This window comes from Gasterosteus aculeatus, chromosome 21, assembly GCF_964276395.1.
Source record: "Gasterosteus aculeatus chromosome 21, fGasAcu3.hap1.1, whole genome shotgun sequence".
Lineage (NCBI taxonomy): Eukaryota > Metazoa > Chordata > Actinopteri > Perciformes > Gasterosteidae > Gasterosteus > Gasterosteus aculeatus.
In genome coordinates this window covers 1,364,625-1,382,427 of record NC_135708.1, presented here as the reverse complement: position 1 = coordinate 1,382,427, position 17,803 = coordinate 1,364,625, and the positions used below count along the sequence as shown (strand labels likewise).

The 17,803-nt window shown below is 45.8% G+C and overlaps 2 protein-coding genes and 3 long non-coding RNA genes across 7 annotated transcripts in view; 2 read left to right on the top strand and 3 right to left on the bottom strand.

The window, feature by feature from the left end:
- Positions 1 to 17,803, bottom strand: part of LOC144390230 (uncharacterized) — a 198,618-nt gene that overhangs the window by 34,491 nt on the left and 146,324 nt on the right. Inside the window, exon 14 of one of the 3 annotated variants that reach the window (XM_078096669.1) lies at positions 9,595 to 10,506. The exons of the other annotated variants lie outside the window; for them this stretch is intronic. Within the exon in view, the coding sequence (XP_077952795.1) occupies positions 10,233 to 10,506 (274 nt within the window). The 3' untranslated portion in view covers positions 9,595 to 10,232. Of the gene's footprint in view, positions 1 to 9,594; positions 10,507 to 17,803 lie in introns of those variants that run through there. 3 annotated transcript variants of the gene reach the window in all.
- Positions 1 to 17,803, top strand: part of LOC144390376 (uncharacterized) — a 345,224-nt gene that overhangs the window by 256,577 nt on the left and 70,844 nt on the right. The window lies entirely within an intron of this gene.
- Positions 1,736 to 17,803, top strand: part of LOC144390400 (uncharacterized) — a 40,447-nt gene continuing 24,379 nt past the window's right edge. The window contains exon 1 of the long non-coding RNA XR_013454438.1: positions 1,736 to 2,823. This is a non-coding gene — a long non-coding RNA (uncharacterized LOC144390400). The remainder of the gene's footprint in view (positions 2,824 to 17,803) is intronic.
- Positions 1,924 to 9,019, bottom strand: LOC144390364 (uncharacterized). The gene is made up of 2 exons (XR_013454397.1): positions 3,311 to 9,019; positions 1,924 to 3,166 (listed from the first exon to the last, which is right to left on the bottom strand). It is a non-coding gene; the product is annotated as an uncharacterized LOC144390364 (long non-coding RNA).
- LOC144390452 (protein NLRC3-like) overlaps positions 10,580 to 17,803 on the bottom strand; it is a 94,062-nt gene continuing 86,838 nt past the window's right edge. Inside the window, exons 2-9 of the mRNA XM_078096949.1 lie at positions 17,403 to 17,722; positions 16,914 to 17,027; positions 14,216 to 14,294; positions 13,852 to 14,062; positions 11,894 to 13,694; positions 11,629 to 11,802; positions 10,814 to 10,923; positions 10,580 to 10,587 (exon numbers count right to left, since the gene is read on the bottom strand). Of these exons, the coding sequence (XP_077953075.1) occupies positions 10,580 to 10,587; positions 10,814 to 10,923; positions 11,629 to 11,802; positions 11,894 to 13,694; positions 13,852 to 14,062; positions 14,216 to 14,294; positions 16,914 to 17,027; positions 17,403 to 17,470 (2,565 nt within the window). The 5' untranslated portion in view covers positions 17,471 to 17,722. The remainder of the gene's footprint in view (positions 10,588 to 10,813; positions 10,924 to 11,628; positions 11,803 to 11,893; positions 13,695 to 13,851; positions 14,063 to 14,215; positions 14,295 to 16,913; positions 17,028 to 17,402; positions 17,723 to 17,803) is intronic.

Genomic DNA, 17,803 nt, shown 5'->3' with positions numbered 1-17,803 from the left:
TTTTGAAGTGCAAAAAATGACCTATTTTTGTTTGGGTCGGCACCATTCTGAACTCCGTTGTGCGTAAAGGAACCTCAGCTACCAAACAAGGCTCTTACCTGTCTACTACGGACACCCCTCGTAAGACACTTTTATATTTTACCTAAGATCCACAAACCACCGAAATCAGGGCCCGTTCCCCACAGAATGCCTCCAGGCCGCCTGTAGTCTCTGACTGTAACGATGAAAGCTATCGTGTGGTGTGGCCTGGATCCCTACCTAAACCCCCCCATATAACCTCCATGCCAGCTACCTCAAGGACACTTATGATTTCCTCCAGAAGTCCGTAACATCTCTTTGGACGGCACATCCCTTCACCATGGATATGCACAGTCTCTATACAAACATCGACACAACAATGTGGCCGGCAGCAGTTAAGATTCTGCCACAATTCCCTGAACAATCCAAACCAGACCAGGAGATCCTGAAGCTTTTTCAGGGTTTGGGTTCACGTCCTGTTTTATTTTGTAGTTTTCTGCCTCTTGTATCCGTGGGTAACTTCACTTCCTGCCTTGTCCTGTGATTCTTGTTGAATCTTTGACCGCTCCTCTGGACAACAGAATTGGTGCTGTTCAGTTAAATGTGATGGCTCTCTGACATGGACTTGTTTCTTCAGCATTGTTCACATGCACCAGATCCATTGGCAGCATAATACTACCACCACCGTGCTTGACGGTAGACGTGGGGGGTATTCCAGAAAGGAGGTTCAACAAACTCTGAGTCTATCCCTGAACTCCGAGTTGACTTACTCTGAGTATCCGCTTCCAGAACAGCTGATCTGCGTTAGTTCATTCATTTTTTGGTTTCGTCTGACCACAGAACTTTCCTCCAGAAGGTCTCATCTTGGTCCACGTGATCAGCAGCAAACTTCAGTCGAGCCTTAAGGTGGCGCTTTTGGAGCAAGAGCTTCCTTCCTGCACGGCAGCCTCTCCGTCCATGGAGATGCCAAACACGACTGTGGACATGGACACTGTGTTCCAGCAGCTTCTACTTCTTGGCAGATCTGCATTTTGGTGGTTCTCTGTTGACTCTTCCCCCTCCTGACCAATGTTCTCTCAGCAGCAGGTGATAGCTTGTGTTTTCTTCCTGATGGTGACAAAACCGCGTCGTGCACTTTATACTTACAAACTACTGTTTGCACTGTTGCTCTTGGGACCTGCAGCTGCTTTGAAATGGCTCCAAGTCACCTTCCAGACTTGTTCAAGTCGATGATTCGCTTTGTCAGATCCATGCTGAGCTCCTTTGACTTTCCCATTGTAGCGTTTGTGGGCGTTTGTATCCAATGAGCTCTATTTAAATGGCCTCAGAGTCACCAGCTGTAGTCACTCATAAGCACTCACAAGAGGTTAAGAGGCCATGAAGCTCATTGCATTGACACAACGTTCTAAGGCACCAAAATTGCTAATCCATGTTGCTGTATGTATATTTTATACCCAGCAGATTTGATCCCTTTTATTTATATACATATTTCTGTCCAACACACACTTTCAATACTCCACTTTGTGAGGAGATAAACTCCACCCTGTTATCAAATGTGTGCTTGTGCTTTGTGTGTTTTTGTTGGTGACTTAAGTGTGATATTTGGTGCAGAATGAAAGCTTCAAGTTGCACCTGAAGTAGCGAGCTCAGTAGTTTGTGTTGTTGTGAGACGGCTCTGCGTGAAGGTTAATAAGGTTAATAAAGCAACTTATTCATTACGCATTTCTTTATTTACTCACTTCCTTCTTCAACATGCTGCACCACCAATGTTTCCTCTGTGCTATTGACACAGCAACAGGGCTGTAGAATAAATACAGATATTATGGAGGAAATAGTACAAAAGTCAATAGTACAGCATCTTTAAAAAGGATCAGAGTATTTCATGTCAAAAGAAATAATACAGCGTGTTGAAAGCATCTTTATTTGATGGCCTGTTTAAACATGTACAGTTGTTTCCAATAAAAGTCATTTATTAACATTAGAGCCAAACAATTCTATTTCTGTTAAAGTAACACATGGAGTAAATGTTGTAAATGACATTATAGGGAATAAAAACACAAGTAACGCATATTCAATATTTCCTTGAGAGGTTTGCTGAACCATTAAAAAGCTTCTTGTTCAAAACAAACCTGATTATGTGAAATTAGATTTGATTTCACTCAACAGATTTAGAAAGATTTGAAGTTAAAATGGGCTCAAAAAGAATTACACGTTCATATTTTCCTTCTTCACCTTGTTTTTATAATTTCTGATGAAGCGCACACACACATAAGGACACATTTGTCTCATATGGGGGGACAGATGAAAGAGCGTCTTATAAAATGTCTTCTTGAACACATAAAGATGAAGATTAAAGCCTAATTAGGAGCCAATATCTAAATGATCATCTATTGATTGAAGGAGCACAGCAGCATTAAGCTGAGCTCTTTCACACTTCCATCTGAGTCCCAGAGAGCTGTGGACCCCCCAGAGTCCAGACCAGCTCAGGTACCCCTCACCTGCTCCACCTGCATCTACACCCACATGAACCACCATCAGCTGTACAGACTGAACTATGTGGTGAGCAGAGAGGAAGGTTCTCCACCAGGAGGAGACTCTCCCTCCTGAAGAGGACACAGAGACACCGAGGAACCAGGAGACCAGGACCCGAACCCAGGATAAAGAGGTTCAGTGAATTTGGTGCTGAAGGTGTGGAGGTGGATCAGTGTGTCAGAGGAGACTCTGTAGAAGGACAGAGAGCCAGCAGGACAGTCCACATACACTGCTACTCTACCAGAGGGGGAGGAGGAGGAGGAGGAGGAGGAGGTGATGCGTGTTTCTGTCTTATTGTGACAGACATAGTAACCTCCATAAGAGCAGATCAGACTCCAGGACTGATCATTGTATCCAAACCAACTGTCATCACTGCCTCCTTTCCTCCTGATTCCTCTGTAACTCACTGATACATAAACTCTTCCTCTCCACTCGACCTCCCAGTAACAGCGACCAGTCAGACCAGTTCTACACAGCAGCTGATTGCAGCAGTCAAATCTGTCTGGATGATCAGGATATGACTGATCCTCCATCACATGTGTCACCTTCCTGTTGTTGTCAGACAGTTTGAGGTGTTTGTTTACTGTGTTTGTGTCGATTGTGAGTTCACAGGAATCTGATGAGAGAACAAGACACAATACAGCTGCAGTTATTAATCATGTGTTCATCTACTGACACGTTGATGATGACATCACAGAGGTGAATGAGTGATGTCACAGTGTGAAGATGGTTGAATCTTCATGAATCAAAGCACACTTACACTTCCTCAGACCTGGTCTCAACCATCGGACTCCATCAGGCTCCACCCTGAAAGGAGGAGGGGGGTCAGAGCAGCATGGAGACATGGACATTACATCACTCTCACACACAGCTTTGTCCTTCATGTCCACATGGAGCACCTCTTCTTCTTCTACCACTACTTACAGACGACCACAGACTGTCAGTCAGGCGTCACACAGCGACGAGGTGCTGGAATATATTCATGAAGAAGATGAATGGATAACAAATAAGAAATGGACCTGTCACTGTACTTTCACCAGATGTGAATTCAAACGGGAGAAATGACGTCATGCTACAGATCAAGCTTCATGGGACGTGTGCAAAGGAACATTCACATTAAACTGTTTCATAAAGATAAAGCAGATACAGACCATTCAGTATTCACACAATGTGCATGTTTCCATGTTGTCCCCATTTGTGGACAATGTCTCTCCCTGTGGTTCGCTGGAGTCCCAAAACTTTACAAATGGCTTTGTCACCTTTTCCACACTGATGGATCTCAATGACTTTGTTCCTCATTTGTTCCTGAATGTCTTTGGATCGCAGCCTGATGTCTCGCTTGTGAGGATCTTGTGGTCTACTTCACTTTGTCAGGCAGCTCCTATTTAAGTGATTTCTAGATTGAGAACGGCTGTGGCTGGAGAAATGGAACTGGGCTTTCCAAAGATGTGATGAACCTCACTTCATTTATGTTTTCATCACTTTTTCACACAGGGCCATTTAGGTTTGGATTCTTTTCTCCCCTTAATGATACAAACTGCATTTTGTGTTTACTTGCGTTATCTGTGTCTAATATTTACATTAGTTTGATGATCTGAAACATTTAAGTGTGACATGCAGGCATGAAAACGGGTCACGGGTGAAAAAGGTGAGAAGGATGTTTCCCCTCTAGGGGTTTTCAGCTGGTTTTGTCCCAGGGACCAACATTCTGAATAGAAAGTCACTGGCCTGTAACCGTCCCCCCACATATTCCGCCTGTAGCACTTGTCAGTGGAATCTCTTCCATATTCTTCTGGATATTCAAGTGACTGAATGTCTTCAGCTGGACGCATCGGTCTTAATGTGCCGGTAATGATGGTAAATGATGCTTGTAGCTGGTTGTCATCTACGCTCCACTACGGTTACATAAAGGTGGCGTTTGTGTTTTCACAACGTTTTATCTCAGAGATTCTCCTCGCGAGCAACGAAGGTCACGTTCAAAAGTCCGTCTCACCAGAGATATTTATTTATTTATTTATTTATTTGCTCGCGGATGTTTGATTTACGCGCATCAACCTGATTTGCGCTCTGGAATTTTGGCAGTGATTTGCTGCCATACCCCCCCCAAAAAAAGGTGAGGGATTTTCATGCCTGAACATGAAAGAAATGAGGAATCAGGAAGGCAGCAAACACTTTATCACACAACTGTAACACATAAAAGCAGAAGCCATTTTCCAGTGAGGCTGAATGAGGCGAGTCGGAGGACGTCCACGTTGTCCCATTGATCAGGTGGACTGCAGTGTCTCCCCGTTGTACTACTTCATGGGGGGGCACCCCTGTTATAATGATGGAAACACTGAACTGGCTTCGGTCGCTTATCAAAACATCGGCCAAATAAGCCGTTTTTCAGACTTTATGAGCAAATACAGAATCCCTTTGTGTTCATTTCTAAAGCCGCATAAAGACACACGTGACTTTATTTAAGGCGCTGCGCTACTTGCAAGTCACTGTGTTGTGGCAGATTCTCCATAAAGGTAGAAAACAACAAACTCATGGTCATGAAGGTCCTCATGTAACGTTACATGGAATCTGCATGAGGAGGAGGAGGAGGGTCCATGTCGCTAAATACCAACTGAGATCGGCTTGTGGCTTCTGACAAAGGATCCTTCCACCGACCACTTTTCACACCCGCCGTCGCTCTGATCTGCAGGCGCATGGCGGAGAAAACCAATCGGGTGTCTGGATGCTAAATGTTCATACTTCTGTTGGGCCTCCACCCTGCTAATGAACCTCACCACGTGTTTCTTCACTGAGGACAAAGGAAGAACACAAACATATAGGGGTCCCCTGTGGCCTGATGCCAGGGGCTGATAACAGGACCCCTGCAGCTCTCCAGACCCCCTTGGCCATAAAAAGAGGACGTACCAAAGAACACCGAGCGCTCCCATTGGCCGAGGACAGTGACATTTATTTATGGACCTCAAGTTCATAAGAAGAGATCGCGCCAAAGGATCGATCTCTTTCGCCTGACTTCCCGTTAGTGACAGATCGAGACAACACAACGTTGTTTGGTTTCTTTTCTTTCCCTCCAATTCCCAAGTTTCAGTCTTAATGTCGCTGGACGAACTCAAGACTCGCGCTCCACTACGTCCCGCTTCCTTTTCCCTTTTGATTTCATTCCTGTTGACTCCAGAGGACCGGAGAGACAGCTGCTCTCTGACCCCCCGCCGCCTCTGTTCCCAACGAGAAGTTCGGACCCCACGGCCGAAATCGCCTTCATCCACTGAGTTTCCCTACGCGGAGCTCAACTGTCCTCAGTCAGCTGGAAGCTGATGACCAACGCCCATCAAACAGTAACACTGGTTTTCTGGGCAGACTAATTTAGCGTGTTGATATGAACTTGATGTTTATTTGATTTGTTCAGTCATAACGTGGTACGATAGAGTCCGGATCCACGAATCCGCTACCTTTGATTTATGTTTGAATGTGTACCTGCAAATGTCGTAATGTCCCCTGTTGATCTGATGCTGTGATGCGTTTGCTGTAAGAGAGTGAAAGCGCCAACTGTGTTACGCTGTTGAATGATGTCTCATGGTCAGAATAGTTCCTTATTTTCTTTTCTTTTCCCGGGTCTCCGCCGTGAGATCCGTTTGCCTGTGGTTTCATTTCGTATCGCCAGCCACATCGTCGGTTCTGTAACTGCACACACATGGATCCGACCATCCTGATTCACGTTGCTGATCTACGTTCCGCTGGTCGCGGGACAGAATCTCCTCGCGCCGCGTCTAAGTATCCCCCCCCTCCTTCGTCCAAGCCGTAGTCCCTAGCAACAGATAGCGTTGCCATAGCAGTGCCACTGTCGTCTTCCTCGTTGCTTTAATACACGGGTGTCCAAAGTACGGCCCGCGGGCCAACTGCGGCCCGGGATCCATTTTTTATTGGCCCGGAGCAAATTATAAAAATGGAATGGAATGTGGCCCACACATGAAACTTGCCCTTGACTGTATTGTAGTTCTTAGTTTGACCAGTAGGTGGAGCTACTCACTAGCTGCAGTCCTAATGCAGCTTTTCCACAAAAAAAATGTTTAAATAAAAAATTTCCGCGACGACAAAATGGCAGAAGCAAAGAAACGCAAGATAGCAAGTGAATGCAGAACATTTCAAACACGGTGGGAAAATGAATATTTCTTCAAAGAAGTCAAGGAGAAGTGTGTCTGTTTGATTTGCAATGAAACGGTTGCAGTGATGAAAGAGTCCAATGTACGACGACACTACGAAACCAAGCATCCGACCTTCACGTCCTACACTGCTGCTGAGCGAGAGGACAAAGTCCAGCACATGGCAGCTAACCTGCAGGCTCAACAACAGTACTTTTACCCTGCTAACAACACACAAGCAAACGCTACAATAGCTAGCTATGAGCTAGCTCAACTCATAGCGCGCCGCGGGAAAGCTTTCTCAGACGCTGACTTGGTTAAACAGTGCCTCATTAAAGTCGCTGGAATAATGTGCCCGGAAAAGATGCAGGAATTCAACAACGTGAGCATGTCCACAAACACAATTGTGCGTTGAATGGAAGACTTGTCAGCTAACATACAGAATCAAGTGTCACATAAAGCTTGTGCTTTTGACTTTTACTCCATTGCATGTGATGAAAGATGCAACAGACGCCGCACAACTGTTCATTTCTTTGCGGGGAGTTGACGATGACTTTTGCATCACGGAGGAGCTGCTTGATCTTCGGAGTCTAAAGGGCACAACAACGGGTGAGGACATTTTTGAAGCCGCGTCAGGTGCAATTGACAAGATGGAACTTAAATGGGACGAGCTGTTTGGAGTTGCAACGGACGGGGCTCCCGCTATGACAGGCGAGCCCAAAGGAATGGCATCTATGGTGTGCGCCAAGGTGCCAGAGAGTGGAGGCGAGGCTGTAAAATTGCACTGTATCATCCACCAAGAAGCTCTCTGTGCCAAGACAGTCCAGCTTGGCGATGTGATGACCACAGTTGTGAAAACCGTCAACATAATTCGAGCACGAGGGCTCTACCACAGAGAATTAAGCTTCCTATCTGATGTCGATGCTGAATACGGGGACGCACTCTATCATTGTGACGTGCGCTGGCTTAGTCGCGGCTCCGTGCTGAAGCGGTTTTATTCCCTTATTGCCTTTCTAGTTGATCTTACTGGTCATCTGAACTCACTGAACAAGAGCCTACAAGGCAAAGACCAGCTTGTACCACAACTTTCTGTGCGAAGCTTCGTCTTTTTGAGACACAACTACGCAACTTCAACCTTGGGCACTTCCCTACGCTGTCCGAAATCAAACGTGCTCATCCAAAGGCCGACCTCTCTGCTAAAAAGGGGAAATATGTTTCTGTGATCACAACTCTTATGACAAAATTCAATCAGCGCTTCCAAGATGTTTCTGTCATTGAGAAAGAAATCAAGCTGTTCTCAACTCCCTTCCTGCTGGATGCAGAAGAAGTGGAAGAGAGTCTGCAATTAGAACTCATCGAGATGCAGCTCCTCTTCTACCCGACTTCTACCGGAGCTTGGAAAAGGCCAAGTTTCCTCTGATGCGACGCCACGCAAAAAGAATGACCAGTCTGTTTGGCACAACATACATATGCGAGCAAACATTTTCTCTGTGAACTCTGAACAAAAGCAGATTGAGAACCAAAATGAGCGACAGCCATCTCTGTGATGTCCTTCACATCTCAACCAGCAAACTTACTCGTGACCTGCCAGCCGTCCTTCAGTCCAGAGCAGCATCACTGCTCCCATTAAGTGCAACACTGTTCCCATTGTAGGCGAGTTCAAAAATATTACACAGTATTCATGTGTTCAAAAGCCCAATTACTTAATAAATGCAGTCAATTAAAGTTGATAACATTTTCTAAAACACGTTAGCTGATAAATGATTTGCATAAGTAGGTTAAATAAAGCCTTCCCTCTTTATACAGGGCTGTGAAGGGGGTCCCCATCCTGACGAAGAAGCAATCTGAGGATGAGCTGCCAACCCTTTTTGTAAAAAAAATGAAAACCCATTAATGGAGAGATGTGATTTATGCAGTTTTTTTTCTTTAACTTTATTCAATTATTAAGAATAATTTAGAAAACCCATTTATTTTTCTGTAAGTATATTAAATTATCAAGCATAATTTACCTACATTTGATTGATTGATTTGTATTACTGTTAATACACTAGAGGTGATATACCTTAACTTTAGTGAGCGGCTCAACCTTTCGCATATTTTTCTGTCTGTGGCCCTCAGTGGAAAAAGTTTGGACCCCCCTGCTTTAATACGTGGAACACTTCCTGCATTTCGCTCTCGCTCGCCCCTCGCGTCCAGTAGTCGTATTACACTGTTTAACGTTCCCGTCTTCCTCGGTGGTTTGATTTAACGGTCTCACTTCCGCCCCGCTGCTCTCGCTCGCCCCCTAGTGTGATAACCGGCACTCCGCTTGTTGTTGCGCGCAACCGCACCGCCGTTCCTTCCCTGCACCCCCTCGTCTCCCCCCCCTCTCTCTCACCCCCCTCTGTGTTCACACACACACACACACACACACACACACACACACACACACACACACACACACACACACACACACACTCTGGTTTTGATTGCTTGTTTAGTGAGTAGGTTTAAAATAAGTGTTATGGGGATTGTTGGTTGCAGTTATAGGTGATCTTGATCGGTGTTCCTGTGAGTTAATAAACCCTGTTATACTTTAAAGAACCGTTTTCCTGTGTTTACTTGTGCATTTATATGGTGGTGACCGTTGACATACATCGCCAGTGCTCAAACTTAAATCCTTCCAACATCTTCATTCTCAAGGAGTGAATATCAATTATGAGACTTGATTCATAGTATTGGTTATTGGTCCCTGTTAGCTCAGGGTGGTGCCCTGTTATTTATTCATTCTGAGAAGTATCTTAGTGATTATTAATGATTCTATTAATGTCCATAAGTTAGTTCCTCATTTGCTAGTAACCTAATACGACCCCCTAGCCGCTCCCAACACTTCTCATTCAACCACAATCACATTCACTCCATCCGGATGGCAACATTTATCTGGATAGTGTGTTTTTGGTATGTTCTGTTCATTTCTACGATATAGTTGATACTAATTCCAGGTCCACCATCAGCTGTTGGTTCTTCACTGAGCGTCTGTGGCCGACTGTCACCTGTAGCTTCAACAAGTCCACTCTCATCATCCAGGGAACCGTCTCTCAGTGCAAAGCACCAAAAGCAGGTGAAGCTGAACTCCTTTAAAACACCAAACGTTCCTCCTGTGATGATCCATCAAGACGCTTTGAACAGATTGTTTCTCTGACTGTTTGTCTCTTAATAATAATGTCTGGACTAATGGACAAACACACACTGGAGGCAGAGGACCAGCATCTAAACATCCAAGTGTTGTTTCCTCCCTGTTCAGGCTCATCCTGGCTACTGTTCCTCACGTGACCACGTTGACTCATATGAACCCACCATGATGCCGTCAACGTGTCAAGAGACACTGTCCTCTCTTATAACATGGAGACAGGACAAAGCTCCAGAGAAACAAGATTTTCATCACCTTCCTCCCTGTTCAGGCGCATCCTGGCTACTGTTCCTCACTACTTCTGTCTGTGTTGATGGTCTCATGTGGGACACAAACAGTTTGATGAGTCTCTGGTAGTTTGACGTCAGCTTGGTGTGTCAGGGTCTTATTAACCAGGCTGACAGTGGGACAGAGAAAAGGTTTCCAGCTCTACCTCCTCTACCAGACTGATGGTCTGTGGCTGCAGCCTCTTCATACCTGAGAGTCTCCAGTCTCCAGTGAGGATCCTCTAGTCCAGCAGACAGCAGCTTCACTCCTGAGTCTCCTGGATGATTGTAGCTCAGGTCCAGCTCTCTCAGATGGGAGGGGTTGGAGCTCAGAGCTGAGGCCAGAGAAGCACAGCCTTCCTCAGTGATCAGACAGCCTGGCAGCCTGCAGACACACAGAATAAGACACATGTCACATGATCTGAGGGAGCTGTGAGGGCTGGAAGGTCACTGCAGTACTAAGATACTATCAGGTAAAGAGGGTTCACATTCACATGGTTACTGACTGGTTTCCAGTCACAACTAAACACCCACTAATGTAAATCAACAATCTGATAACATTAATACTAACTCTATAATGTAAATATTTACATTATGTTGAAAATAAACATATTTTATGGAAATAGTTGGAAAATACATATTTGATTTAAATCATGGAAGCAGAAAGAATCTTATGAAAGTCAGAAATGTACCATGGATGCAAATAAAGACACCAAGTGGACTTAATTGAATCCTGACCTGAGAGCTGAGAACTGAGGACAGAGCGTCACAGCTTCTCTCTGAGAGGTTACAACCACTCAGTCTGAAGAGACAACAATAAACAAGAAAAATAACATTTGAATTCATATTGAATCCTCTGATGATGAGTTTGGACTAAAATACGATCAGGTAGAACGTGAAAAAACATGTTCAGTGAAAGTGTTTACAATTATTTTTGTTCTACATAGAACAAGGAGGTTTATTGTGCTCTACTGTTTACAGGAATTACTGTGGTATTAATATCAGGATGAGGCAGGGATATTTATTGTTGTTTATTAGTTAAATTCAAAGTTAGTCTTCTCTATCCTCCTTCTGACTCCTTCCATAGAAGGAAAGAGAGAACAAAGTGAGTGTAAATGTGGAATGAATCTTCATCAAATCATAAATAATCAACCATCACTCAGCAGATCATCACTGTAGAGGCACACATTAAAATCTTCAGTCTCTTCCCACCTCTGCTTTTCATTCATTCATTATATGAAACAGGACATCATAAAGCCTGAATAACAGGAACAACAGGATGAACATGTGATGTTTTATCGTGAAAGAACATTGTGTTTCAGACGGTCTATTTTCAAGCTACTATGTGGTAAATGTGTCTTGTCTACAAGGTTCTCGTGATGTGATGGAAACACAGATATTAATTCACAAAAAGGACGTTTAGCCCCATGTTTTGTCTCTAAGATTAGATCCTCTGGTTCCAGAGTTCCCTAGACGCATCATTGAAGACAAACTAACTTAATCTTACCTGAGAGTCTCCAGGTCACAATGTGGACTCTTCACTCCAGCAGAAAGCAGCTTCACTCCTGAATCCTGCAGGTGGTTGTTACTCAGATCCAGCTCTCTCAGACTAGAGGACTGGGAGCTGAGAACTGAGGACAGAGCGTCACAGCTTCTCTCTGAGAGGTTACAGCCACTCAGTCTGAAGAGAAGGATGGAAAAGAAGCAGAAAGTATAAAAGATGGCGGCATATTTCAGTTCTGATGTATGAATCTAACTCTCTCTGTACTTACAGAACTTTGTTGGAGGCTTTGACCACTGGCAGCAGCTTCAGAAGAGCCTCCTCTGAAGCAGAGTATTTCTTCAGGTCAAACACCTCCAGATCTTCTTCTGATGACAGTAAGATGAAGACCAGAGCCGACCACTGAGCAGGAGACAGTTCATCTGTGGAGAGACGTCCTGATCTAAGGGACTGTTGGATCTCCTCCACTAGAGAACCATCATTCAGTTCATTCAGACAGTGGAACAGATTGATGCTTTTCTCTGGAGACACATTCTCACTGATCTTCTTCTTGATGTACTGGACTGTCTCCTGATTGGTCTGTGAGTGACTTCCTGTCTGTTTCAGCAGACCTCGTAGGAGAGTCTGATTGGTCTCCAGGGAAAGACCCAGGAGGAAGCGGAGGAACAAGTCCAGGTGTCCATTAGGACTCTGTAAGGCCTTGTCAACAGCACTCAGGTAGAGACGCTTTGGTTTAGGTTTGGGTTTAGAGCGTTTAGACCGCCTGGAGGTTGTTTGTTCTGACAGCAGATTGACACCAGAGCTGAAGCAGGTCAGATGGACATGAAGAGCAGCCAGAAACTCCTGAACACTCAGATGGACGAAGCAGAACACCTTATCCTGGTACAGTCCTCTCTCCTCTCTGAAGATCTGAGTGAACACTCCTGAGTACACTGAGGCTGCTCTGATATCGATGCCACACTCTGTCAGGTCGGATTCATAGAAGATCAGGTTGCCTTTCTGCAGCTGATCAAAGGCCAGTTTTCCCAGAGACTTGATCATCTTCCTGCTCTCTGGACTCCAGTGTGGATCCGTCTCAGCTCCTCCATCGTACTTGACCTTCTTCACTTTGGACTGAACCACCAGGAAGTGGATGTACATCTCAGTCAGGGTCTTGGGCAGCTCTCCTCCCTCTCTGGTCTTCAACACCTCCTCCAGAACTGTAGCAGTGATCCAGCAGAAGACTGGGATGTGGCACATGATGTGGAGGCTTCGCGAGGTCTTGATGTGAGAGATGATCCTGCTGGCCTGCTCCTCATCTCTGAACCTCTTCCTGAAGTACTCCTCCTTCTGGGGGTCAGTGAACCCTCTGACCTCTGTCACCATGCCAACACACTCAGGAGGGATCTGATTTGCTGCTGCAGGTCGTGTGGTTATCCAGAGGCGAGCAGAGGGAAGCAGCTTCCCCCTGACGAGGTTTGTGAGGAGCACATCCACTGAGGCCGACTCTGTGACATCAGTCAGCATCTCATTGTTGTGGAAGTCCAGAGGAAATCGACACTCATCCAGACCGTCAAAGATGAACACAACCTGGAACTCTTCAAACCTGCAGATTCCCGCTGCTCTGGTTTCACTGAAGAAGTGATGAACAAGTTCCACCAAGCTGAACTTCTTCTCTCTCAGCACATTCAGCTCTCTGAAGGTGAATGGAAATGTGAACTGTATGTCCTGGTGGTCTTTGTCTTCAGCCCAGTCCAGAGTGAACTTCTGTGTTAAGACTGTTTTTCCAATGCCAGCCACTCCCTTAGTCATCACTGTTCTGATTGGTTCCTCTCCTCCAGCTGAGGCTTTGAGGAGGTCTTCTTGTCTGATGGTTGTTTCTGGTCTGGCTGGTCTCCTGGATGCTGTTTCAATCTGTCTGACCTCATGTTCTTTATTGACCTCTGCAGTCCCTCCCTCTGTGATGTAGAGCTCTGTGTAGATCTCATTCAGAAGTGTTGGGTTTCCTGCTTTAGCGATCCCCTCAAACACACACTGGAACTTCTTCTTGAGGTTGGATTTGAGTTCACGCTGACAAACTGCAGCATGAAGTCCTGAATGAAGACAACAAAGAAGATCCATGAGTCACAGAATAGATTTCAACATGTCCTTTCCTCAGAGAATGACTATGAATATATTCTGTCCGTCTTTTGAGACATTAGTGAAGGTCTCATGTATCAGCATGGTAAGTCTGTAGAGAAATCCTCTTACTGCTCTGCAGACGCTCAGCCAGCTCCTCCTGCTTCATTCTCCTCAGGAAGTGCACTGAGATCTTCACAAAGGCCTCTCTGCTCCTCCTCTGCTCTTCATCCAGCACCTCCTCATCCTCTTTCTCTAAGCATTCTGGGTAATCTAAACTCATAAACTTCTGGATCTTCTTCAGCTCGTTCTTCACAAAAGTGAGGATGTTCTCCTCCAGCAGCTGGAACAGAACATTCTATGAATGACACCAACTAGAACATGGAAGCCACCATCACGTCCATGTTGGACGGACGGACAATCCACTGGTCTACAAAGTGCAGCATGGAGATGATGGTGAACTGAGAGATGTTAAAGTAGTTGTTCATGTACAAACCAAGAAGATGGAGTCCAGGTGTGTTTGATGCTGCTGGGCAGACGGACCTGTGGGAACCTCTGAGCTCTCCTGGTCCTCTCTGTGGAGGAACATGAACCATCAGCCCACATGGTGTTTGGACCATCAACACCAATACAACATTAGTTAAAGATATTGGCTTCTGTCATGATTGATCATGATGGAAACCAGATGCTGAAGACTGTCGATGATGAGGGACAGTTTATTTGTTAAGTGACAGTTAGTCATCAGTTTCATCTGGTTTTAGTTCTTACTGTGGGTCATAAAAACAACGTGTGTAGACCTCTGCATCTGGTACAAAGTCCTATGGAACTCCTCCAAACCTCTTTAGTCCGTCCCCTGACCTCTAGAAGTCTCCTTAGATCTTCTGAAACTAGTCTTTGGACCTTTTCACAGAGTCTACTGACGATACTTTGTCCAAACCTCTGCATGGAGTCCAGAGACCACGTCAGCTGGTCCACAGAGCACTGAGTTTGTTCTAATCACATGTTCAGTCCCAGTCATCTGTCTCTAGACACCTGCAGCTGTCTCCAGATGTGACCTCTGCTGATCCTGATGTGGAGGAACTAGCTCACATTGTGTTTACATCTGAGGATGTTTACAGTTAATGATTCACACTTAAACACACACAGACCAGTTAGATGATGGGTGTCTAACTCAAGGCCCGAGGGCCAAATCTGGTCTGCGGGGGGTCCAGTGCAGCCCGCTGGATGACTTTACTATTGTGAGAATTACAGAAAGACACAAATAGCTTTTCTATAAAAGTAGCTGCTATTACTAATCAGTCCACTGGGGGTCGCACTCTGTGAGTGAGCGCATGTGTTAGACCAGGGGGACCAGGGGCCTCATTTATAAAAGCTTGCGTAGGATTTGCTCCAGAAGTGTCGTACGGATGAAACGTAGGACGTGCGTACGCACAGAAATATTCAGACTTATAAAACGTCCTACGCAGTTTTCCCTTAATAAATCACAATCACTTCTAGATGCAGGGCAGCTTTTGCGGCTTCATGTCAAGCCCATAGTTGCCTATATATAGTCTGTGGAACGCCCACAAATTAATATTCATCGATTGCGAAATCATGACACTGAGAGGAAAACGAAGAAACGTAACTTCACTCAGTGTGAAGTGGAAATGATCATTGGGAGGTGGGAAGGAGAAGTAAGATGCTCTTTGGAGGACACAGTGTGGATCACTGATGCCAACAAGGCACCTGAGGGGCAAAAGGTTGCAGAGCAACGCTGCAGCCTCACGACCTCGGACCCAAATAAAGAAAAACTGGTCTGACATCAAAGTTGATGCAAAAAAGCGTTTAGCGCGACATCGCCAAGGTGTGTCTCCACGGGTGGGAAAGGGACACCGGAGCTGTCCCCTCCTGATGAGAGACTGGCAGCAGTGATTGGGGATCGGGGACAGGGTCTGGGCCAACATCGGCGTCAGGGGGTCGAGGCACGTTTGGAAGCTGTGCCACATCATGTAGCACAGCACACGCAGCACGATGTTTCACACCTTTTCAGGAGTAAACAATAACCTCCCTCCAGCGCAGTCGAGGCAGCGTCATCTGCCCTTAAACAGGCCGATGGTGCGCTGCACTACAGCGCCAATCCTTCCATGTGCCACGTCTTCTAAGAGCGCAAGATCAGCCATCAGCGTCATTACGCATTGTGACGGCATCATGGCGTTTTATCACCGTCTGTCTGATTGCATCTGACAAGCAACACTGTGTTTAGAGGATGAATTCAATAACATGCCGATATTATTGCAGAACATATTTCACTTTTCTTTTTGAAAATGTGTTAATTTGTATTTCTGTTTGTTTTACGCTGCAGATCAAACGGGTGTTTGTGTTATTTATGAGAGGCAGTATTGGCATTTCTTTTACAACAGTCTAGTTTTACACACTTTCACACACGTTTGCGTGTTTCTTGCATTTGCCGACGGTTCTCATTTCACCCGTTTTTGTGCGTACGCGTGGGTCCGAGCTTGCGTGAAGGACATTTTTCCGTCAAGTTTGCTTTCTATAAATAGCAATTATTGCGTAGAGAGCGGCGTACGCCTTCTTTTGTGCGTACGCAACGTTTATAAATGAGGCCCCTGGTCCTTCACCAACGCAGTGCTGGTAGATCACCGAACATTGAAGAAAGAACCACGTCAGGTCACCACGCATGCATCAGTGCAAGTCATGGAGTGAGGTAACGACCAAGAACGTCTGCAGTAACTTATTGTTGCTTGTTTCTTTACATGGATTCGTTTTGTGCTCCCGGTCTGCAGCGCTGTTGTTCCCTTGGTTACCGCTGCTGCTCGTTGTTATTATTCGGGCGATCGCCATGACTTGGATTGAAGCGTTGATGACAAGTAGCTTGCGAGCTGATAAAGTGTGGGCTCCCCTGTGTTAGACCTTTTAGACCACAGCGTTCCTCCAGGCAGCAGCGCCCGCTTGGAAATGACGGCCCCCCGTCGACCGGACCATCGCCTAAGATTTTACTGGTCCGGCCCACTTGAGATCAAAGTGGACAGTATCTGACCCAAACCTAAGATGAGTTTGACACCCTGGAGTTAGATGAAGATAATGAGTTCTGTCATGATGGATCGCCATGGAAACAACACTTTAAACAATGAACAAACATTTATGTAATTCATGACTGAGGATCAGAACAGTTCTTCATCTGTTTAAGAACTTACTCTGGGTCATAAGAACGGCGTCCATCTTTGAAGTCAATCCATCGATTATTAGACCGATCACTCTTCATGGACAAACATCTGGGTTCAGGAGACTTTCCTCTCTGCTGATGTGAACTGAAAGAAACACTGAGATTACATCATCACATCATCATCTAATCATGAAGCATCAGCTCACATGGTGTCCGTCCTCACAGAGACCAAAACAAGGTAAAGGTCCATGACGTGAGGTCTGGATGTGGACCACATGACTCCCTGTAGTGGTTTAGGTCTACTGGTCCTGCTGGTCCCACTGAGAATCAACAGCTCAGTCTTTCAGCTCACTGTTTTCTTCACCAGTCAGTTTGGTTTAGTCCCAACAGGTCTCACCAAGTCCTCCATGGAGCTCTCCCTCCCTCACTGGACACTGCTGAAGGGCCCTGGAGCAAGAAACCCAGAACCTCCACCAGAGAGTCAGGTAGAAACACCTCATCATCAGCCTGAGACCCTCACCTTGCATCAACAGAGGGACCAACATCTTTGAAGTTTAGAGGAGGTCTCATAGACCGGTTACTCTTCATGGACACACAGCTGGGTCCAGGTCCAGGTCCTGGTCTCTGATGGGTCCTGGTCACACATGTAGAAGCAGAGTCAGTGAGTCAGAGACGTTGGGACATGGAGACGAGTGGAGGACAGTTGGAGATGGTCCTCTCACCTCTGAGCTTTGGTCTGGCTGTCATGTTCCCCACACAGAGGGGCTTCAGAGGGAGGGACTCCGTCCTCTGGGTCCTCAGCCTGATTCATAGCAGAGTCCACACCTTCACACCAACCTGCTGGGAGAGCTCACACGTCATTGACAAACCACCAATTTGGGTTTTTCCTATGAAGCCAAATGGAAGCGCAGCAGCTAAACC